The 23,486-nt window shown below is 47.0% G+C and overlaps 1 protein-coding gene across 1 annotated transcript in view; it reads right to left on the bottom strand.

The window, feature by feature from the left end:
• The window catches only part of ATP13A2 (ATPase cation transporting 13A2), a 43,341-nt gene that overhangs the window by 6,100 nt on the left and 13,755 nt on the right, over nucleotides 1-23,486 (bottom strand). The window contains exons 2-24 of the mRNA XM_056795703.1: nucleotides 18,878-18,944; nucleotides 18,513-18,680; nucleotides 18,218-18,276; nucleotides 17,903-18,065; nucleotides 17,648-17,727; nucleotides 17,184-17,261; nucleotides 16,776-16,845; nucleotides 15,389-15,523; nucleotides 15,224-15,290; nucleotides 14,696-14,827; nucleotides 13,900-14,055; nucleotides 13,588-13,698; nucleotides 13,435-13,481; nucleotides 12,525-12,713; nucleotides 10,495-10,701; nucleotides 8,841-8,936; nucleotides 8,591-8,747; nucleotides 8,135-8,255; nucleotides 5,539-5,663; nucleotides 5,104-5,264; nucleotides 4,818-4,922; nucleotides 4,374-4,453; nucleotides 2,453-2,605 (exon numbers count right to left, since the gene is read on the bottom strand). Of these exons, the coding sequence (XP_056651681.1) occupies nucleotides 2,453-2,605; nucleotides 4,374-4,453; nucleotides 4,818-4,922; nucleotides 5,104-5,264; nucleotides 5,539-5,663; nucleotides 8,135-8,255; nucleotides 8,591-8,747; nucleotides 8,841-8,936; nucleotides 10,495-10,701; nucleotides 12,525-12,713; nucleotides 13,435-13,481; nucleotides 13,588-13,698; nucleotides 13,900-14,055; nucleotides 14,696-14,827; nucleotides 15,224-15,290; nucleotides 15,389-15,523; nucleotides 16,776-16,845; nucleotides 17,184-17,261; nucleotides 17,648-17,727; nucleotides 17,903-18,065; nucleotides 18,218-18,276; nucleotides 18,513-18,680; nucleotides 18,878-18,944 (2,727 nt within the window). The remainder of the gene's footprint in view (nucleotides 1-2,452; nucleotides 2,606-4,373; nucleotides 4,454-4,817; nucleotides 4,923-5,103; nucleotides 5,265-5,538; nucleotides 5,664-8,134; nucleotides 8,256-8,590; nucleotides 8,748-8,840; nucleotides 8,937-10,494; nucleotides 10,702-12,524; nucleotides 12,714-13,434; nucleotides 13,482-13,587; nucleotides 13,699-13,899; nucleotides 14,056-14,695; nucleotides 14,828-15,223; nucleotides 15,291-15,388; nucleotides 15,524-16,775; nucleotides 16,846-17,183; nucleotides 17,262-17,647; nucleotides 17,728-17,902; nucleotides 18,066-18,217; nucleotides 18,277-18,512; nucleotides 18,681-18,877; nucleotides 18,945-23,486) is intronic.

The following is a 23,486-nucleotide window of genomic DNA, read 5'->3' as shown; positions in this document are numbered from 1 at the left end:
CAGGGCTCTGAGGAGGACAAAGGACCCTGCCTGGGTCTCCCTCCCCTGCTCTCCCTCTGCAGGGGCTGGCATGGGACCTTTGGCATTCCTATTAGCAGCACATCTCAATACACTTATTCTAGTGTCAGAGGCGCTGATGGGATCCACCTGCACTATCGTCTTGATCTTGGACTGGTCTTGTGAGCTACATCCAGATCCAGGAGAAAAAAGCTCGAGAAAAATGGTGACTATCACGACCTTAGTAGTAGTAGTATTTTTTAAAATCACTACTTTCTGTCTTAGAATCAATGCTTATACAGGTTCCAAGGCAGAAGGACAGTCTGGGCTCGGCAACAGGGGTTAAGTGACTTGCCCAGGGTCACACAGCTAGGAGAAGTGTCTGAGGCCAGATTTGAATCCAAGAACTCTTGACTCCAGGCCTGGTGTGCTCTATCCATTGAACCAACCTAGTTGCCCCCCATAAAAATATATTATTACAGAATAATAATACATATATGAGGATGATGATGATTAAAATAAAAATATGCTGGATTTGTTGAATGTAACTGAGTGGAGCATAGGAAATAATTAAGATCCAAGGACAGGAGGCAGCCAGGTGGCTCAATGGAGAGAGAGCCAGACCTTGAGATGGGAGGTCCTGGGTTCAAATCTGACCTAACCGTGGGATCCTGGGCAAGTCCCTTAACCAACTCCAATTGCCCAATCCTTCCCTCTCTCCTGTCTTGGAACTGACACTTAGTATTCATCCTAAGATAGAAAATAAGGGTTAAAAAAAAAAGATCCCAGGATAGTATCCAAAGGCTCTCCATGAGCAACACCTGCTTGAATTAGGCTGACAAAATGCTTCCAAAAACAAAAAACCCAGAGGAAATTGCCAAGGCAGGAAATCCCACAAATTTTCGTTTGTGGAAAAGGCTAGAGTTTATGATGGCGATTCAGAATCTGGTTGTGGCCACCAGAAATTACAGAAGCCTTATGAGGCTGGACTTGGAGCATTTAATATAAAAGAAAAAATTGCAGGATGATGGCTTGGTCTTGGAAGATTTTTATCTGTACTCCATCAAAGAAAGATGAGATAGGCAGCAGCTAGGGGACTCAGTGCCTAGCCCAGAGATAAGAAATCCTGGGTTCAAATCTGACCTTAGATACTTTCTAGCTGTATGACCCTGGGCAAGTCACTTAATCTTTATTGCCTAGCCCTTTATTATTCTTCCTTGGAACCAATACACTGTATTGATTTTAAGATGGAAAGTAAAAGTTTAAAAAAAAGAAAAGATGAGATGATAATAACACTATCAATAAATCAAGAACCTGCCATTTTATTGGTGTGGGAACTTCCAGCATAAGAATTCCCTCCCTGGATGCAAACTGCCATTGATTAATAAGCTTGAGGCTTATGAGATATTGAGTCGTGGGCAGCCTGGTTGTGGGCAGAGTGCCAGGAAGATCTGAGTTGAATCCACTCTCAGACACTTACCAGCTGGGCAACCCTGGAGGAGTCCCTTAACCCTATCTGCCTCGGTTTCCTCATCTATAAAAAGAGCTGGAGAAGGAAATGGCCTACCATTCTAGTATCTCAAATGGGGTCACAGAGAGTCAGGCTTGACTGAAACAACTGAACAAATAAATGTGAATTCCCTGCAGACACACAGCTACTACTGAACGTCAGATGTGGCGTTTGAACCCAGGTCTTCCCAGGTCTACTATGCCTCACTAGACTGTTTCCTCCTTCTATGGGGCCTCTGATCACAAATTCAGGTCTCCCCCATTTCACCACGCTGGCTTCTCTTTTCAAATGTTGGGTCTGCACTGGGTAAGACGGGACGAAAGGGCTAAGCTGCAGCCCCAATAACTGATCTGAGATCACCTTCTATTTAAGTTGTATCTATCTTAATACATGAATAACCCAGATCAAATTGCTTGCCAGCACCAGGATGGGGAAGGGAAGGGAGAGAAGAGAGATAAGTCCTATCATAGAACTTAGGAAAACTGGTGTGGAATTTTATTTCATGTAGTTGGTAAAAAAAAATTAAAATATAAAAATTAAAAATTGTGTATATCAATTATTTTTGGTTATTTTCATGTTGGCTTCTCCATTAGAGTGTCAGCTCCTTGAGGGAAGGGAACATGTTTTTGCTTTTCTTTGTACCCCCAGCAGGTGGCACCGTGCCTGGCACAAAGAAAGGGCCTAATGAAAGCTTGCTGACTACATGACTGGTAACCCCCTCCCAAATTCTGGGAGAAGCAAGAGTTTTCTGGAAGTAGAAAGAGCTCAGTAGAGAGTGAGCCTCTGTGTAGCGCTGGTTTCTTGGCCCCTTGAGGAAGATTTCCTTAGAGCCTGGGGCCTGCCAATAGTGTTTACAGCTGGCACTCCCCATCCCTGAAGCCTCCTGCCTGCCCCCTCTACCCCCCACCCTGCTGCGTCTGGCTCTCTCCCCGTGGTGCCACTCACCTGATCACCTTAGGCACACACTCGATGTTGGTGACTTGGGAGGTGAAAGGCGACGCCACAGAAGCCTCAGCCTCTGACAGGGAGATGCCCACATCGGCTGCCTTCAGGGCCCCACAGTCATTGGCCCCATCTCCACACATGCCCACACAGTAGCTGCCAAGGAGAGGGGAGGGCTGTCATCGAGTCTTGCCCCATTCTAGGAGGTGGGCCCAGGTGGAAAGGTGGAAAGAGTGGGTCAATCCCAAGAGGGGCTGGGGAGGGGGTGGGAAGGATGTAGAGGTCCAAGTTTAAGCTGGGAGGTAGGAAAGAGAAGCTGGGTGAGACCTCAGATAAGAATGGGAGTCAGGAGGGTCTGTAAGAGGAAACCTGGCTATAGAAGAGAAACCAGGAGAATTGGAAGGGCTATGTGAGGGAGGGATCAGACTTGGTTTGCCTGGTTCCCAGAAGAAGGAACAAGTTGGGGGGAGAGAGAGTGAGAGGGAGAGGAAGGGAGAGAGACAGAGACAGAGAGAGGGAGAGAGAGAGATGGGGAGAGGGGAGAGACACAGAGAAACAGAGACAGAGAGAGGGAGAGAGAGAGAGATGGGGAGAGGGGAGAGACGGGGGGGGGGAGAGAGACAGAGACAGAGACAGAGACGGGGGGGGGGGGGGAGAGAGAGAGAGAGAGGGAGAGGTAATGGAAGAGTGTGTGTGTAAGGGAGGTAGGTTTCAGTTTGATACAGGGAACACCTTGCTAGAATGAAGAGAACCAAAGAATAAGCTCCAATATAAAACCATTCTAAAAAGAGACAATTTGGAAGATATAAGAACAGCAATGATGATAGAGGCCCCAGTGAAGAAACCTGCTCCCCACCCCAAAATGAGGTGATGGACTCCAGATGAACAAGAAGATATACATTTTTGGACAGTCAATGGGACAATTACTTTTTCTTGACTACGAATAGTCATTACAAGAGTTTGGGGTTTTCTTTCTTTTTTCAGCAGGGTGGGCAGTGGGAGATGCTTGTGAATTAAAAAATTATAAAGTAAATTCAAAAACTGATTAAATTTAAATTTGTAATTTAAAAAACAAAACATTTTTTCCAATGGGAGCTATCCCAAAATAGAATGGGAGACTCCTGGAAGGTACTGAGATCCCTGCTGAAGCAGAGGTGGGATGCCACTTGTTACTAAAGGGTTACTAGAGAAAGAACTCCTATTCAGGTGAAAGTCAAACTAAACACTCTCTAAGCTCCAGTTCTGAATTTTTATGATTTCTTATCATTTAAGGCTCTCCACCTTGGATAAGTCACTTCACTTTCTGGGGTGGAGGTGGGAGGCCTCAATTTCCTCATCTGTAAAATGAGTAGGTTGGACTAGATGGCTTCCAAGGCCTCTTCTATCTGTAGACTTAGTATCCCAGGATGCCTCATTTACAGATATACTGACAAAAAAAAAAAGAAATGCTTGCTCACAGGCATATAAACCAGGACTCTGGCCAAAGTCCCCCATCTTCCAGGCCAACATTCTTTTTGCCAAATATTTCAAAGAAGAAAACCAAGGCTCAGAGGGAGAAAGGGATTTGCCTTACAGTTAGGGATTTCCAAGATGAGAGCAAAAATTGGAATGCAGGCTATGGGGGTGTGGATAAAGTGATGTGAGAAGGAGAATGTTGACAGATCATTAGAATTAGCAGGGCTGGTATAAGGCCATCTAGTCCAATCTGCTCATTTTATGGTGGGGGAAACTGAGGCCCAGGGGAAAAAATAATCCAACTAAGTCAGTAATCACTTGAAAGATTTATTCCATCTTCTTTCATATAACAGATGAGGAGAAAGACCTTGAGATGGAAAGAAACCTGTCCAGGGTTTGGGAGGAGGAGGGGTAGGGGCCATCAGAGAATCCCTGGGCATCATTTACTGGGCTCCTAGAGGTCACTTACTTCAGGTTTCGAAAGCCACAAACCAGCTGAGTCTTCTGTTCTGGTGTCATTCGGGCAAAGATGGTGCCCTGCAGCAGGATCTAGGGGATGGGCAAGAGTGGGGATGGCACATCCCAGGGAAGGTGTGTGTATGGGGAACATCCCCAGGGAGAGGGGAGGGAGGAAGAGGAAGAAGGTGACAGCTCCATGCCAGCGGGCTTGGCAATGAGAGCTGGAAGGAACCTTAGGGCCCATCCTCTCATTTTAAAGAGGAAACAGCTTCAGGAAGGTTGAGTCACTTGTCTAATGTCACACAGCTGGTAATTGAGATGTGAACCCAGGAACCTCTGGGGCTAGGTCACTGTTTAGAGAGGGAAAGGTCACCTCTTAGAGGGGGACAAGGGGATGGGGATGGGGGGTATATATGGGTCTGGGGAATAGGAGGGGGAGAGGGGAGAGCAATACCTTGGGCAACAATTCAGGGAAATGGTCCAAAATCACAGCAAATGCCTTCCCGTTGAGTGCCAGGTGGCAGTGCTCCCTGGCCAGCTCCACAGTGCACCCTTTGGACTGAAATGGACCCCTGTGAGACCCCACAGCTCCTGGTCTTAGCCAACGGGTTCCTCCTCCCCCTGGTCCCAGACTCTGGGGAGCAACGTCCTTAGAGGCACCCTGTTCCTCAGGGAAAGGTTAAAGGAGGTGGGCTCGGAGGTCATAAAATCCACCCTACTGGACCTGCCATAAGACTTACTTCAGCTCGGTCCTCGTTTGAGGGGTGCTCAAAGGGGACAAACTTGATTGAAGCCGGTTTGCCAAAGGCAGGGGCTGAGGCATGGACGATCACCACCGGCTCGTGGGGCCTCACCATGCCGCAAGTCCGAGACACATTAATTGCGGTCAACATGTTGTCACCTGGAGGGTTGGCCAGAGTCAGTCCAAGTTCCACTATCCACCCTCAGGCTGGCGCTGATGAGGGGGGCAGCGGGAGAGATCAGTGCCCTCCTGTGCTCCAGTGAGCCGAATGAAATCCCTGAGGTGTGCCCGCCAGGCTCTGGGTCAGAGCCCTTCCTTCCTGCCCCTGCCATTCCAGAGGGGCTGCTATCCCCCTGCTTCCTGCCCCCAGAACCCTCCCCCAGCCCCTGCTTCCTGCCCCCAGAACCCTCCCCCAGCCCCTGCTTTTGGGCACCTGTGACCATGACTGTCCGGATGTTGGCCCTGCGCAGGGTGTGGATGGTGGGCTCCGTCTCTGGTTTCAGCACGTTCCTCATCACCAAAAGGCCCAGCAGGGTCAGCTCGCTCTCCACTTCTGTCCTGGGGGGGAAGAGGGGACAACCGGCCCAAGGGCAAAAGTCAGAGGAGGCCCAGGAGTCAGGGGTCCCAGGCTTAAGTCCTGCTTCTGACCCTCGCTGGCTGGGAGATCTCCATAGGTGGGTGAACCAAGAATTTATTGATCCCTTACTGCATTCTAGGCATCGTGCCCAGCACTTAAATTATGAAGAAAGACCAAAAACATTCCGCAGACCTCAGCATCTCCATCTAGGAAATAGGAGCAAGAATACTTACACTAACTCCCCCCAGGGCTGTTGTTGAGAAAAGTACTTTATAAACCTTAAATCCTTACAGAGAGGGGCTTTGATCATCACCAAGCAAGACCCTTTGTCTTTATTTTCCCCCAAAGCCAGGACTGGGATGATCCCCCCTTTCCTCTCTCCTTTCTCCTTGCCATTTCTTAAAAAAAGCCTTTTCCTTTGTGCCCCCCACACTTGCCCTTTACCTGGCACACAGTATTTCCTGCCTTGACTTGACTTAGGGGATGTGAGTGGGAGGGTAACTCTCAGAAGAAGCTAGCCTGGCCATCCCTCTAGGAAAACCAACATCAGGGAAGGATTTTGGTGGCCCAAGCTATGAGAGGCAAACAGCCACCAAGCTGGTCTATCAGAGGACTTAGGGCTGGAAGGGACAGCAGAGATATTTTTAGGGGCACCAAGGAAGCACAAGGGATTGAGCACCGGGTCTGGCGTTGGGAGGACCTGGATTCAAATCTGGTCCCAGACATTTTCTAACAGTGTGACCCTGGGCAAGTCACTTTGCCCTATTGGCTTCAGTTTCCTCCTCTGTAAAATGAGCTAGAAAAGGCAAATGACTCCAGTGTCTCTGCCAAGAAAATCTCAAAAGGGGAGGTGGTGGGAAGGGGGGGAGAAAAAGATCTTTGTTTCCAATGAATAATGTTTGGAAATGACCAAATAAAATAATGTTCAAGGTGAAAAAAAATAACAAAAAAAAAAGAAAAAAGAAAATCTCAAAAAGGGTCATGAAGAGTCAGACACAACTGAAAATAACTGAACAACAAAAATTTAGGTCATAGATTTCCAGCTGGAAGGAATCACTAAAATCATCTAGACCAACTTCCTTCTCTGACTGATGAGGAAACTGAATGTGTGTGTATACACACACACACACACACACACACACACACACATACACACACACACGTATATATATCTTTGTAAAAATGTTTGATATATTCAGGATTCCCAACAATGACAGCAGTAGACCTAATTCCCTAAGAGTCACATGCCTTGAGTCTTATACACTTCGATATCAACAAATCAAGTTGTTTTATAGAAAAGAAAAGACAAAAACAGAAAAAAATCCCCATGGCTTTTACAAACTTAATTTCTATCTAAATCTGCAACCGGGTGTATGAAACAATATGAAATCACTAATGTCAGTGTTGATAACTAGTATCAATTAAAAGATGCAATTTCCAGTTAGTTACGGGGCAAACGAGGACCACTATCTCACTGGATGGTGAAGGGTGCTTATCAACATTACCATCACAAGAATTCAATGAAACACAGGATTCAAGAGATTTTAACACATACGGTTATTAAGTTGACATTACAATAAAACCTTTATATTTTAAAAAATAGACATTAAACATATGGTCCACAATGTCATTAGATGCCAAATATAGAGAACTGGTATGTGATGTGGAACCACAAACCATTTGGTCAAGCATCTTTCTTGTAGGTCTACCACTGATGGAGATCATTGCAGCCAGAGGAGATGGGGCTGGACTGCACTTAGGGATAACTCTCATTGATTCTGATTGGCTCCCTGCCCCCCAAAGCTCATCTTTCAGAAACCTCTCCTCTCCTGGCAGGCATATTTGGCCAAGGATCATGCCACCCCATGATCTCTGAGGAACTGAGCCCACAGGCAAACGGGGCAAAGAGAATAAACATGGCAGGCATAAACCAGCCAAGATGTGTTCAACTATTTTTGTGCCAAAAGGGGAGTAAAAATCATAAAGTGTGTCTAAGAATGAATGGATGGAAAATGAGGTGAGCCAATCAATGATGCAATGAGAAATAAGGATGATGGACAAAGAGAGCAAGAGCTGTGTTTGTAAGCCAGAAAATATCAGATCTTGAGACTCAGAGATGTAAGAAACCTTGGAGGTCAAGTCCTTTTCCTTTCTTAGCCTCAGTTTCCCTCCTCTATAAAATAAGGAGATGCTATTAGATAGATAAGAAGATCATTCCCTTGGCCCTCAAGGGGATCTCAGAGGTCATCTAGCCCAAGCACATTGTTTTACAATAACATATAAGTCTCAGAATTTAGGAAAGGTCTTCTATGAAGAATTTAGACATGGATGACAGTCAAATCTGAAGCAGGGGCTGAGATCTGCCCTGAAAGAGAGCTTACCCCACCTGGGGAGATCACAGATCAATAAAAGGCTTAAAGAAATATGTTGGAAATGTTTCTTGGATCCCCACCTGACCAGTTGATGAGTCTCTTCCAAAGTGAGAGGACGAAGCAGGCGTTTGAAGGCCAAGGCCAGAACCCGGAATCCGTCTGCCGTGTATTGCTGGAGTATCTGGGAGAAATCTGGAGGCACTGGAGAAACAGAAGTGACCGGCATCACTGGGTGCAAACTATACAGGAAGCCTGGCTGGTTGAGTGGGATTTAGGTGCTCTTTCTAGGGGATACTGGGGGAGGTGGTGGTAGATAAAGAGGGGTCAGGAGTGATTAGACCTGGGGTTTGAGGCTTCCTTGGAGTGAGCACAGAGATTTGGGGAACAGCAGTGGTCTGAGATGCTGGACATTAGGGATACTTGGATTTTACACTACAGGACTAGAGGGCCTGAGAATTCACCAAGGGGAGATCTACCCACTCCCTGAGCCCAGAAGGAACAGGAGGAGGGCCAATGGTGATGATGTTCCATTTCACCTGTGTCTGGGATACAGAGACTAGCCACCATCTCAGGGGCCCCCTTCAGGTAAACCTCAGGAAAGGCTTCCTTTGGCCGGACTATGACCACACTCATCCGCTGCAAGACTGATGAGAAGGGGAAGCGATGGAGGACGCCAATGGGTTCCAGGGGCTCCTGCAAGGGTCAAGAGAAGACGGGTGAGCATGGCCTTCGATTCCTCCTCTGCCCCTCCCTCCAGCCAACCTCCAGCAGCCCTGCCCAGCTTACTGTCCCATGAAGCTGCTCCTCTGGGGGCGGGGGCTTCATCATAGCCATGACCTTGGTCCCAAACACTAAGGTCTCCAATCCCTCTTCCTCCAGGAACTGGAAGATAGGCAAGAGGGAGAAGGGCACAGATGGCGTGGTCACTGGGTGGGCATGGCCAGAGACTGAACTAGAGCTGCAGCCCCTTCACCAGTGGAAATTGAGCAAGGAAGGATTGGGGTTGGACTTGGAGATTTCCCTGATGACCCTGACAGGCAATGGGATGGAGAATGATGATGATGATAAACAAAACAATAAGAATAACTCCCACTTATGTAGTGTTAGAAGTTCATCAGATCTTCATTAGAACAATCCTTCTGGAGGTGGGATGGTACAAACCTCCTTGCACAACTAAACGTGGGTAAATGAGGACTAGGATTCAAGAGAGAATTCCCCTCTAAGGGGCATGTCAAAATTGTTCATTCACTTTTTGTGATCCCATTTGAGGTTTTCTTGGCAAAGATACTGGAGTAGTTTGCCATTTCCTTCTTCAGCTCATTTTATAGATAAGGAAACTGAGGCAAACAGGGTTAATTGACTAATCCAGAGTCACATGGTTAATAAGTATCTGAGGCCACATTTGAACCCAAGAAAGATGAATCTTCTTGGCTCTAGTTCCAGTGCTCTATCTATCAAGCTGACCGCTAAAAAGTTATTCCTTTTTAAAAAATGTATTTGTGGGGGGAGCAGCTGGGTGGCTTCGTGGATTGAGAGCCAGTCCTAGAGATGGGAGGTCTTAGGTACAAATCTGGCCTCAGACACTTCCCAGCTGTGTGACCCTGGGCAAGTCACTTAACCCCCATTGCTTAGCCCTTACTGCTCTTCTACCTTGGAATCAATACTGGAAGGTAAGGGTTTAAAAAAATAAAAATAAAAACTGTATTTGTGGGGGGAAGCTAGGTGGCTCATAAAATTGAGAGCCAGGCTTATAGATGGAAAGTTCTGGGTTCAAATCTTGCCTCAGATATCTCCTAGTTGCATGACCCTGCACAGATCACTTAACCCCCATTCCCTAGCCCTCACCACTCTTCTGCCTTTAAACCAATACACAGTTTTGATTCTAAGACAAAAGGTTAGGATTTTTAAAAAATGTATTTGTGGTGTTAATTTGAGCTCATGAATTTTTATTTCTTTTTCAGAGCTTTAGAAAGATGAAAGGGTCCACAAGTAGAGGTTGTAAAAGTAGTCTGAAAAACACATTACCAATGATGGCAAGTTCTATTTTTTAAAAGTCTAACTGCATGTATTGCTTTAAAAGGTTAAGATTTCTGCTCTTATCCTGGATTGACAGGGTGCTTTTATCTTGTATATGTCCCCAAGTTATCCAAGCTTCAAGCCGGGCACAATGATCATTTTTATGGCAGTATTCCCATTTTACAAATGAGGAAACTGAGGCTCAAAAAGTTAAAAGTTTTCTTGGCCACACAATTTCGGATTCAAATTCAGGCATCCTGACCTCAAATCAAACACTTTTTCCACTAAAAAATCCCTGCAACCTCTTGACTTCTAGAGAGAAAAAGGACCCTGTCCTTCCCCTCAATCAAATCACTTTTTTTTGGTCTGCCTGGAGATGGGCCTGTCCAGAGACAAGCAGAGAGGAGAGATAGACTGATCTTACCCAACCAACGGACTCCACCATTTTGAGGTCGATGGGGTCACCAATGGGCTGGTCATTCAACAAGGAAATGGAATGACAGGATGCCAGGGCGGTGAGCAGGGGACCTCCATAGAGCTGCCTCGGGTCTGGGAGCAGGGACAGGAAATCATGACCTTTCATGGGGAGCACGCCCCAAACATCTAGGCCTTCCTCTGTCAGCGTGCCTGTCTGGAGAGGAGTAGGGTGTTAGGGAAGATCAGAATTTCAGCCCCATGATTAAATGAAGTGGAAAGTGGGAGGCTTATCCATTTTACAGATGAAACTGAGGTGAACTGACTTGCCTGGTATGGAATATTTGTTATGTAGACTGGATTGACCAGGTCTTCTGACTCCAGATCAAGTTCCTCATCAACCCGTCAAACCTCAGTCTTCTCTCTATTGAGGCCTTTCTCCCAGCCTCCAATACCCATTTCTGACGCCACAGCTTCTAGGATGCCTTCCTTTAGCCCTATGCCCAACCCCTTTGACCCTGTAAGGAACAAGCCCTCCTTTCTTGGAGCTTACACAGAACAAGTAGTCCAGTGACTATCAGTCCAACGTAGGGGAGGTAGAACCTTGGGATGCAGAATGTCAGCGCCAGAAAGGCCCTTAGAACATGGAAAATCAGAATTGGGAAGAAACACAGACACAGGGATTCAGGCTTAGAATGAAAAATTTCAGAGTTGTAAGAGGCCTTAGAGCAGAGAATACTGAAATTGGGAAGGTCATTAGAATCCAGAATGTGAGAAATAGAAGAGACCTTAGAACAGAGAATGTCAGAGTTGGGAGAGACCTTAGAACAGAGAATGTCAGAGCTGGGAGAGACCTTAGAACATAGAATGTCAGAGCTGGGAGAGAGCTTAGAACACAGAATGTCAGAGCTGGGAGAGAGCTTAGAACACAGAATGTCAGAGCTGGGAGAGATCTTAGAACAGAGAATGTCAGAGCTGGGAGAGACCTTAGAACAGAAACTGTCAGAGCTGGGAGAGATCTTAGAACAGAGACTGTCAGAGCTGGGAGAGAGCTTAGAACAGAGAATGTCAGAGCTGGGAGAGACCTTAGAACAGAGAATGTCAGAGCTGGGAGAGAGCTTAGAACAGAGAATGTCAGAGCTGGGAGGGACCTAAGAACAGAGCCTGTCAGAGCTGGGAGAGATCTTAGAACAGAGAATGTCAGAGCTGGGAGAGATCTTAGAACAGAGCCTGTCAGAGCTGGGAGAGATCTTAGAACAGAGAATGTCAGAGCTGGGAGGGACCTAAGAACAGAGCCTGTCAGAGCTGGGAGAGATCTTAGAACAGAGAATGTCAGAGCTGGGAGGGACCTAAGAACAGAGCCTGTCAGAGCTGGGAGAGATCTTAGAACAGAGAATGTCAGAGCTGGGAGAGAACTTAGAACAGAGCCTGTCAGAGCTGGGAGAGAGATTAGAACAGAGAATGTCAGAGCTGGGAGAGAGCTTAGAACAGAGCCTGTCAGAGCTGGGAGAGATCTTAGAACAGAGAATGTCAGAGCTGGGAGAGAACTTAGAACAGAGCCTGTCAGAGCTGGGAGAGAGATTAGAACAGAGAATGTCAGAGCTGGGAGAGAGCTTAGAACAGAGAATGTCAGAACTAGGAAGGAACTTAGAATGGAGAATGTCAGAGCTGGGAGGGCCCTCAGAGTCGGAGTCTAGCCCCTCCGTCTTGTGTTATAGGAAACATCTTTTTCCTAGCCCCACTATAGTCTGCAATAAGGGCAGAGAGAGTATCTTATCTAAATCCATAGCAATAGTAATAATAATAACAAGCCACAACTGCCACTTCTCTGAGGCTTGAAGGGATCTTTCACCATCATTCTTGGACCTTTCACAAGCAGCCTCAGAGTTCAATACTTTGGGTGTCTCTTCTGCCCAGTGCTGTGTACCCAGCAGGTGCTTGGATTATACCTGCTTAGTCCTCTATCACCCTCTTCCCATGCCCCCCTCCCTCCCCCGCCATGTTCCCTTGACCCATAGGCCTGGGCTCCAAGCCTCCTACCTTGTCAAAGCAGACCAGGCGCAGCTTGGCCCCAAGGTTGATTCGAGGTGGGCTGATACAGAAGATTTTGTGTTTCTTGAGGCGATTCTGGGCATAGATGATGCCAACAGTCATGGCAGCTGGGAGTGCTGGTGGTACTACCACTGTCACCAGGTCCAGGGACCGCTTTACAATCTCCATCACAGTTACCTGGAGGAAGGATGGGTGGCTCAGGGATGAGCGGCTGGCACAAGTGGATCCCATGCCCTATTTCACTTTCACCCATTTCCTTCCTTCTGGGCATATATCTCAAAGATCAGGGTTCTTAATAACACAGATCCAGTAAGGAACTAAGATATCAACTAGCCTAATCCTTTCACTTTCATGATGGGGAAACTGTGAGGAGGCCCAGAGATGGGAAATTACTTGCCCAAGGTCACACAGCTAGTAAGCAGGAGACCCAAATCTTGTGACTCCAGATTTAGTGTTCTTTGTGTCCCTGAGGTTCTGGGCCAACATGGCAGGTAAGAAGAGAGGAGAAGAGGGCTATTTGCAATACCTGTCTCCATGCCTGTCAGGACCCCAAAGTACTCTCCCCATGGGAAAACGACTAGGGTTTCACAGGACCCCTAGAACCAGGGAGAAAGTGAGAGGATGGCAGGTGGAGTGGTAGTAGGATCCAGGAAGGAGACACAGAAACAAACATAAGAGACAACTTTAATGAACCCAGTTTGTGAAGCATGTGAATGCCTGATAACAAAAGGGATCTTTGGAAGAACAAGAATATTGAGAAAGGGATAGGCATGATGGGGGCAAAAAATGGTGGTCTTGGTCTGACTTGGATCATCTGAGGCAACCAAGCCCCAAACTGGGAAAGGAGCCCAAGGATATTGTCTTCCCATCTCCCATACCTCCAACCCAAACATCTCACCTTGTTATGGATCAGAATCACGATGCTATAGATGGTGCCTAGGGTAGCTGGGGTGGGGGAGTGAAGACCAAAGAGAGACAATGAGCTTGAGTGGAGGGCTGGTGGTAGGAGTGTTGTTGCAAAATAGAGGGACTCAGGGGCTAGGATGCTTACCCAGAATAAAGAGAAAGAAGACAAATTTCAGGGCATCTCTGTAGAATTTGAAGTGGATGGGTTTGGGATGGAGGATGGAACTAACCAGCTCCCCTTTTGCTGTACAAAATCCTGTGTAGGAATGAGAGTAAGGGACCTTGACTCTGTTTCTGTCCAATTCCTCTCCCCCACAACCAAAGAGATCTGGGTACCAGCCATGACTTGAGAAGGAAAGAGACGCCTTTCTCTAAGTTTTTCTGCTATTGGAGGTCTGCCAATCAGATGTCCAATGCAGACTGAGGTTTCCTCCCTCAGCTTCCTCTCCTTTCATACCTGTCCGAGTCACCACTGCCAAGACGTCAGCTCCCATATAGGTCCTGGCTTGTAAGACTAGTGTTCCACAGAAGAGTGTGTGTCGGCGGTGTTCCTCAGGAGAGTAGAGGATGGGACTGCTGGGGAGTGAAGTCTTTGTCACTGGTACACTTTCCCCTGTGGGAGAGACCCATATGATAACTGTGTGAGGGATGGGGGAATGGAGAGGGGAGAAGAGGGGAAGAGAGAGGGAGACATGGAAACAGGGAGACAGAGAGAGAGAGAGAGAGAGAGAGAGAGAGAGAGAGAGAGAGAGAGAGAGAGAGAGAGAGAGAGAGAGAGAGAGATTGAGAGAGAGGAGCCCAGATACAGGAGGTCCTGAGTTCATATCTGGTCTTGGACACTTTCCAGCTATATGATCTTGGATAAGTCACTTAACCTCCATTGCCTAGCCCTTACCACTCTTCTGCCTTGAAAGTGATACTAGTCTTGATTCTAAGACAGAAGTTAAGGATTTTTTTTTTTAAAGACAAAAGACAATAGGCAATGAACCTGAAATCAAAAGATCTCTGTCCAAGGTCTGGCCTACTTAACCTATGGTCATTACTTCCCTTTTCAAGTTTCCTCATACATTGAGTGAGAGACTTGGACTAGAAGATCTCTGAGAGCCCATCCAGCTCTAACATCCTACAATCTCCCCCGCCACTCTTCCAGTTCCCCAAGGAGGACAGGTATTTAGGGTCAACAGGGTAAAAGCTTAGGGGCCAGTGTGGTCCCCCCTTCTGCTGTCTGGGGGGGGGGGGAAGGCTCTCCTCACCTGTCAGCATGCTCTCATTGACCATGCACTCTCCGGACAGGAGAACAGCATCACAGGGCATCATCGTGCCATTAGCAGGGAGCACCAGGCAGTCTCCGGGCACCAGCTCCGTGGAATCGACCAGCACGTTTTCTATAAGGGTGGGCACTTTAGCTCTGTTCCCTGCCTCCTCCAGCCTCATCCCCTTTCATCCCACCATCCCCTTCACTTCAAGTCAACAAATTCTTTGTTTTCTAAACATTGAGATGAGGCAGGGGAAGAGGCTGGAGAGGTACAAAGCTCCTGTATCCTTCTTCCCTGAGGCTTCCTTGGCTGGCTCCTCCCAATAGAATGTAAACACCCTGAAGGGAGGGTTCTGTCTTTGTATCTCCAGTACCTAGAACTAGCATATAGCAGGCATTTGATAAAAGCTCATGGAGCTGATTGAATCTTGGGGACCAGGGCATACCGGCAGCCCTTCTCTGCTCCTCTGGGATGGGGGGTTGGTCGAAGTACTTGGCAGATTAGGGAGGGGGCCCCTCTCCTCACCTCCACCAGCTCGGCGCACCATCACACTCATAGTCATCTTCACCATGTTCTGCAGAGTCTGGCTTTGCTAAAGGTGAGAAGGGGGAGAGCTGATATCAGGAACCCTCCAGGGCCCTCCTCCTTCTCTTCTTCCTCCTCCACGCTCAGTCTGGAGGCAGCACTCACCTTCCTGGTCTCATAGAGGGCCAGGATGATGGAGATAACTGAGATGAGGAAAATGCAACCAGCATAGTAGTAATAGGAGTCCCAAAGCCACAGGCCGATACTGAAGGCCTGGAACACGTAGAAAGGATTCAGCACCTGGTTGGGAGAGAGATGGAGGAAAGTGGGTTGGGTACCACAGAACAGTTGAGCTGCAAGCTCCATCCTGGACCACCAGGGGACAGCAATGGGGCTTGAGCCGCTCCAGAACTCTATCAGGTAAATAAAGCTAGCTTCCTGCCCTTCAAATATTCATTCAAAAAACATTGGGCTACAAAGATTAAATGAAATGACAGCCTCTACCTTCAGGGAGTTCACGTTCTAGCACGAGGAGAAGATGGAGTCAAAGAGAATAGAACTGGGGGCAGTTAGATGGCTCTTTTTTTTTTTTTTTTGAGAGCCAGACTCTTAGATGGGAGATCCTGGGTTCAAATTTGACCTTAGACACTTCCTAGCTATGTGACCCTGGGCAGGTCACTGAATGCCCATTACCTAGCCCTTATCACTCTTCTGTCTTGAAACCAATACACAGTATTGATTCTAAGATGGAAGTAAGTGTTTAAAAAAAGAGAAAGAAATAGAATTCACAATATTATGAGACCAGAGCCTTTGAAAGGTACAAAAGAAGGGCACTGTGAGGTCTTAGGGAGAACTTTAGTTATCAACCAAGGTCATCAAGGAAGACTTCCTGAAGGAGGCAGCATTTAAACCTTAAAGAATGAGCAGGAATCCCACAGGGATAAATGCATTATAATTAGGATCACAGGAATAGGAGACATGAAGGGTCTCCAAGATTGGTTATCTAGTCCAACTCTCTTATTGTATTTACTTATTTTAAAAGCTCTTGTTTTTTTGTCTTAGAATCAATACTAAGGTTCCAAGGCAGAAGAGAGTTAAGGGTATGGCAATTGGAGTTAAGTGACTTGCCCAGGGTCACACAGCTAGGAAGTGTCTGAGGTCACATTTGAACCCAGATCCTCCCTTCCAGAACTGGGTCTATATCCACTGAGCCCCCTAGCTGCCAACTCTCTTATTTTAGAAGAGAAAACTTATGCCCAGAGAGGGGAAGGGACTTTCAAGGTCAAAGTCTGGAATTGATACTTGATTTCCTAGGCCTTTATGAATCACTGTATTTCAGCTGTCTCAGGTTAGTTGGAACTCTCACTATGATCCCAGCTGTGATTACCAACCTCATGTTAGTGTGGTAGACTGAAGGCCAGGGAGGACAAACATGTCTCCCAACATTATTAAGCTAATCAAGGCCAGAGCTGGGATAAGGACTCAACTCTGCTCCTAGCCTGTGCCCTCCCTACCAGGCTAGTGTGTCTCTTTAGGTAGGGCTGGCTCCTACCTCGTCCACCAGAAGTCGAATGTACGATTTGACGGGTACATCGATCAGATTAAGGCCATATATTGTCTTTCTGTAGAAAAGAAGAGCAAAAATCAAAAAAGTGGTGACCATCTCCACCCTGCTGCCCTGTATCCTTGATAATGACCACGAGGTGGAAGGGACCTTAGAAACCATCTAGACCAATCCCCTCATTTTACAGATGAGGAAGCCAAGACCCAAAGAGTCAAGCTACTTTTCCAATGTTATAGAGCTAGTAAGTCATAAAAGTATGATTTGAATTCAGGTTCTCTGACTCCAAATCCAGTGTCATTTCCATCATACAATGCTACCATTTTGGTGACACAGAGTCCCTATTTTACAGAGACAGAAAGCAAGGCTCAGTGGTTGGGAGTGGGCATGGATGCTTACTTTAGTTCTTGTTCTTGGGAGCTGAGTCCAATGCTGCAGTGATGAAGGTCTTCAAAGGTTCTGGTCTCATCTAGCACGCTATGGGGAGATGTATGAGGAAGGGTCAGTCAAGGCCTTGACCCCAAAGGCCGCCTTTAATCTCCATCCCTTGACTGTAGGCACATCACTAAAAATAGTAGTTCTTGTTTCTGTGACACTTCAAGGTTCACTCACCTTAGAGGTAAGTGGTGGTGATGGCCTGAGATTGTTGTGCCCATGTTTCAGATGCAAAAACTAAGGCCTAGAGGAGTTAAGAGACCTGGCCAAGATCATAGAACTAGGAACCCAAGATTGAAATTAGGATCTTCTCACTCCCAACACTTTTTTCTCTACATTCCAGGCACCTCTGTTCTACCTCTGTGGCCCATACCCCTAGGAGGGACCCCTGACCCTTGACTAGCTCAGGCCCATAACCCTGGGCTCACCTGACTCGGCGGAAGGCCTGTTGAGCCTCAATCCATATGTATCGGACCCCTTCAAACACATAATACCGAAGGATGTTTTGCTGGAGGAGAAAGGGATAAAAGCTGTATCAGGGATTCTGGGAAAACTAGACTGGGGAGGGGGCTGGAGGAACTGGGTTCTAGACAAAGGAGGTTGGAGACAAATTGGACTACTCCAAAGAGAGTGGGAGGGAAATGAGTGAGGGGCACAAGGATAGGAGAGAGGCCAAGAGTTACCTCCTCTTTCTTATATAGTTGGATGGTGTCTCTCCAGGCTTCCTCCTGTGAGACTCCCACTGCCATATGGCTCCTTCCATCTTTGTCCAGCTTCCTATTCCATTGGTCTTCCAGGGGTACATTCAGGCTGGGAAGACTGAGGCAGAAGACGGCTGGGCTGGGACTTTTAGAAGATGCCCAGGTGAGCTGTCAATGGCTCAGTTCAAAAACATCAAAAACAGCCCCCTATTTGGGGGGGAGGGAAAAAAGGGGGTGGGGGATTCATTAAGAGGAATTCATTGGGGAAAGGAGAGAAGGGTTATTTATCCTCCTTACCTGCCTTCATTGACAACCTCAGTTTGCACTTGGGTGGTGAAAAGTTGCCCAAACTGATCCTAGAATACAAAATCCTTGGTGTTGAGCTCTGGGACATCCTCTCATCCCGTTATTCGCCTCCCTCTCCCCCTCCACTTACCCCTTCCCAGAGCACTTAATCCACTGAGGCTTCCCCCTCACATCTATATCTAAGAGAGTCAAGTCTATGTCCTCCAACTCTGAATCTCACAATTCCACCCATACCACCTCCAAAGAAAGGGTGCATGCATGTGTGTGTGTATGGAAGAGAACTTACCTTGATGATGAGCCAGTCAGCCTGCTGCAAGGGGCAGGAGGTGCACTTGGCCTTTACCTCCAGCTCTGGTTTCCAGTGGAAGATCAGTAGCAGGATGCCGGCCGTCAGCAGGGCCCCGATGTGGCACAGGCCAGTCCGCCACAGGCTTTGCTGGTAGCCACTCACCTCCTGGGGGAGGACAAGTTGGAAAAGGAACCTTAAACCACTTCTTTTTCCACATCCCTCTGGATGCTCTGGTGCATTCTCAGCTGGGGTGGAGTGGGTAAGGTAGGATAGGAGACAGGAAGGTTGACTTGGGGCACCCTTCCCTGAAGGGGTCCACTTCTAGACTAAGGCTCTCATCCCCCAAGCCCCCCAGCACTTACCACACAGGTCTTGGCTGGACCCCGGGGCAAAGTTCCATAATAGGGCAGGAGGCTGTCCAGCCGCTGTCTGTGGAGAAAAACACATCCATCACTCTGAACCTTGGCCTCTCCTTTCTCTAAATCCCTAATCCTTCCTCCATGAAACCCTTCCCCTTTTGCCAACCCTCATCAAGACTACTTTCTTTGTCTTAGAGGCCCCAACCATGAATGTCAAGGTAAGGGCAGGGAGGGATGCCCCACTCTTTTCTCCCTCCCTCTCCCTTATTTCTCATGGAAAGGTTCCTTAAAAGTGTTAGATAACAGGAATTTAACCTCCTCTCTTAACCCACAGGATTTGGAGCTAGAAAATACTCCAATCCTTCATTTGACAAAAGAGGTCACCGAGGTTCAAAATGTCAACAAACTTGCCTGAGATCACCAAGCTAGGATTCGAACCCAGGTCTGACACCTTGGGCTCTCACAGCTGATGTCTTCCTTCATGAATCTATATGGACTTTACTTTCCTCTCCAGAAGAACACGAGGTCAGAGTTGGGAAGGCCCTTGGAGCACAGAATGTTGGTGCTCAGAGGGACCTTAAAATATAGATTGTCAGACTGGGAGAGACACTGGAGCATAGAATGCTGGTGATGGAGGGGCTCTTAAGACACACAAAGTGGGAGGGAAAGTTTTATCTAACTTCTTCATTTGACAAGTGGGGAAACTGAGGTCTAGAGAAAGACAATTTGTTCAAGATACCTCAGTTATCAGATCGCATAGAGAAGACTTTCCTTTCCTTCTGCCTCCCAGTTGTATCCCCTCTGGGGATATCTCTTATAAGATGCTGCTTCTCCCTTGACCTAGAATAGATGAAGCCAAGAACAGAAGGCTTCTCTGTTTTGGGACCAGATGCTGACTACCTCACCCACGGGATACAGGCTGGATAGACCAGGTCCCTCCCACCAGGAGTGAGAGAACGGATAGGTGGACAGAAATGGATCCCTAAGTATAGCCACCATCACCAGAAGAAATCCACCTGCCCTGGTATTTATTAGCCTTTACGATTTGCTTTCCAAAGGTTTCTAGAGTTTGTACATCCTGGGTTGCTTCCCTCTGTCTTCCTTGGCATGAAACCGCAGTGTCCAGTTGCATCTCTCAATTGGCCTGTGGCCATGGACATGACTGCTTTCCTCAGAGACACTTATTTGCATGTGTCTTTGTTTCCCAGGTCTAGAAAAAGCCTAGGACCCAGTGGCAGTAGCGATGTGGGAGCCACGTGTCTCCTCCCGTCCTTTTTCCTTTGTCTTGGTGGATGAGTGTTCCCCAACCATTGCGTAATGCTAATAAATCTTGACCTTAGGTTAGAGGTGTGTGTGTGTGAGACTGACTCAGTTCAAGGTTTAGAACTTGGTGAGAAAACCACAGGCTTCAGGAATTATGCTCTTAGTCACACGGAGGCCACGTGAGAGAGAAAAGATGGTTCCATGCAATCCTACGCTACAACTAGCAAATCAACTCAGACAATAGCTGCTGCCAACATGGAAGAGGATGAAATCCTACAGACAGGTGTCTCCCTAGGCTCCATCCCACACAGGGGTTACTCACCCATAACAATCCCTTAGTGCATAAAATGCTTTATGGTTTGTTTAGAAGTTACTTATAAGGGAGCAGTGAGGTGGCTCAATGGATGGAGAGCCAGGATCAGAGGGGATATGTGTGTGTCCTGCGTTCAAATTTAGCCTTGGACACTTCCTACTGGGTGACCCTGGACAAGTCACTTGACCCCTATTGCCCAGCCCTTACCACTCTTCTGCCTTGGAACCAATGTACAGTATTGATTATAAGATGGAAGGTAAGGGTTTTATTAAAAAACAAACAAACACAACAAAACACTTATAGAGACACAGCTCTTCCAGATCCTCTTTCCATTTCCTCCATTCCTCCCAGACTTTTTTATTTCTGTTGAGGGCACCACCATATCCTACTTACCCAGGTCCACCATCCTTGCTTTCACGCCTCCCACATGTCCCACAAATCTTGTCATTTCCCTCTCTGCAACATCTCTTCCAGGTGTCCCCTTCTCCCTACTCACATGGCCACCATCCTACTTCAGGCCCCCATCACCCCTCAACAGGACAGAGAGCAAGCAAGAAGCTTCTCCCCAATTCAGCTTCCCCAAAGTGGCTGCAGTCATTTTCTCACAGCACGAGGCTGGCCACATGAATTCACTATTCCCTAATAAGACTGTGTTTGTTAAAAATGAGAGAATATTTGCACTTCACCCCCATTGCCTAGCCCTTCCTGCCCTTCTGCCTTGGAACCAATACACAGTATTGATTCTAAGATGGAAGGTGAGGGGTTTGGGTTTTTTTAAGTTCTTGTTGGACTCCCTCAGAGAAGTGTCTTGTTGCCTTCATTCAACAGGAGGGAAAGGAACAAACATGTATTAAGCACCTACTATGTGCCAGGCACTATGCTAAGGACTTTGCAAATATGAACTCATAATTGGAGGAAATGCTAAATTTCCCTTAGGAGTTAGAAAAGTCAAGGATGCTCCCCCTTCCATATCCAAGTTCAAAGCCTCCCCCAAATCCAGTTCTGGAACCCCAGTTTAAGAACTCCTGGATGAGATGACATCCAGAGATTCTTCCAAGTATTAGATAATGTATCATCTCACAGCTCATTCACCACCCTGGTGGGTGGTAGTAGCAGCCTTTCATCGCATCTTGGTGTCATCACTGGTTGACAGGGAGAAGGAGGAGGAGAAGGAGGAGGAGGAGGAGGAGGAAGAGAGCAATCTGGGCCTTGGGTAGCCCCACCCCTTCTCCAAACAAAGCCTTGCCTGGCAGGATGGCAGCCAGCTGGGCTCCAACCTAAGCTTGGAGAGAGGGAGAGAGGGAGGAGCAGAGTTCAGAGGCCATAAAAGATACAGGCATTGATTTGAACAAATTGCCTTCTGGAGACCTCTACCACATGCCCAGCCTCCTGCCCATTGGATGGCCCTCCTTAAATTCTTCACCCAAGAGTTGTGGAACAAATCAATGCCTCTGGCTTCCTACATTTCCACCAGGGAAGGGAAAAAGTGGGGGATCTACCAAGGGAGGGCACAGGATCTCAGATTCAGGGCTGGAAAGAACCTCTGAGGAGATCTTGTTCAACACCCTCATTAAAAAAAAATTGTTTCAAAAATTCTAAAACTCTATCCACTGAGCAACTTAGCTGTCTTCTCAATATTCTCATTCTATAGATGAAGGAACTGAGGTCCAGAGAAGGCAAATCCATTTTATTTGAGGATGAATGGGAAGAACTGACACTGTTTATTAGTCTGGAGAAGACTCCTGGGGTAGGACAGCTACCTTCAAGTGTCTGTAGGGCTACCATGTAGAAGAAGGATGAGATTTGTTCTGTTTGACTCCAGGGGAGCAGGAGAAATAGCAGAAGGATGCAGAGAGGTCACTTCAAGCTTGATGCCAGGTAAGACTTCCTAATCAGGAGAACTATTCCAAAGTTCCCCTTTCCAGGAGATCTTCAGGCAAAGGCTCAATGATTGCTTGTGGGGAACTCTTCCTAAGGCTATCAGTTGGCCTAGAATGTCCCTGGGGGCCCATCCAACCTTGAAATTCAGTGAAAGGAAGAATCTAAGATTCCAAGGGAAAGAATAAGTTGTACAAGGTCACACACTCTCTTAGTTGGTGCCAAAAGTGAGTGACTAGAAAGAAGATCTCTAGTTTTCTAGGCCAGTAGAAGACTCCTTGGATGGTGATGTTGTTCAGTCCTTTTTCAGTAGTGTTCAACTCTCTTTGACCCATTTGATTCCATTTGGCATTTTCTTGGCAAAGCTACTGGAGTGGTTTGCCAGCTCCTTCTCCATCTCATCTTACAGATGAGGAAACTGAGGCAAACAATTAGGTATTTGCCCAGGGACAATCAATTAGGAAATGTCTGGGGCCAGATTTGAACTCAGGAAGAGGAATCTTCCTGACTCCAGGAGGTCTGTAACAACTGGCCAAAGCCAAATGTTTATGCTAAACAGAGATTTTCTGACCATTCCAGATGTTAGTAACAATACCTGAGAATTATAGTTCAAGTTTCTATGACTTTTAAGGTTAACAGTGCTTATCTTGGAACAATAAGCCCTATGCAGCAGACCTGGCCAATCTTAAATTGTCCATTTTACAGATATCATTGAGGCCAATTGTTTTTCCAGGGTGATACAACTAACATCTGAGGCAGGAGGATTCTGTCAAGACCGCCAAATATGGTACCATCAGACCAATGCCCGAAGCAGAGCCAAGACCACAGTTGGCATCTCTAGGAGGGAACTTCAGGCCCAAATAATCTGTCTGGGATTACCAAACCAAAATGAATCGATTCATCTGTCAGGGTGAAGTGAAAATCCCACTCCCTCCATGAGGTGGAGGAGGACAAGTGGCCCTAAACTTCTGTCTTCAAATACCTGGTGAGAGGTAGAAGGGAATACACATTTATTAAGCACCTACTATGTGCAAGGCACTGTGTGTGCTAAGGGCTTTTACAGTTATCTTTTTTGATCCTCACAATAACTGCACATTAGGTGCTGTTATTATCCCCATTTTACAGTAGAAAAAACTGAAGTAAACAGAGGTTAAGTGA

The sequence above is a fragment of the Monodelphis domestica genome, chromosome 4, assembly GCF_027887165.1.
Source record: "Monodelphis domestica isolate mMonDom1 chromosome 4, mMonDom1.pri, whole genome shotgun sequence".
Taxonomy (NCBI): domain Eukaryota; kingdom Metazoa; phylum Chordata; class Mammalia; order Didelphimorphia; family Didelphidae; genus Monodelphis; species Monodelphis domestica.
Note: the sequence above shows the minus strand (reverse complement) of the source record. Positions and strands in the feature narration are given on the sequence as shown.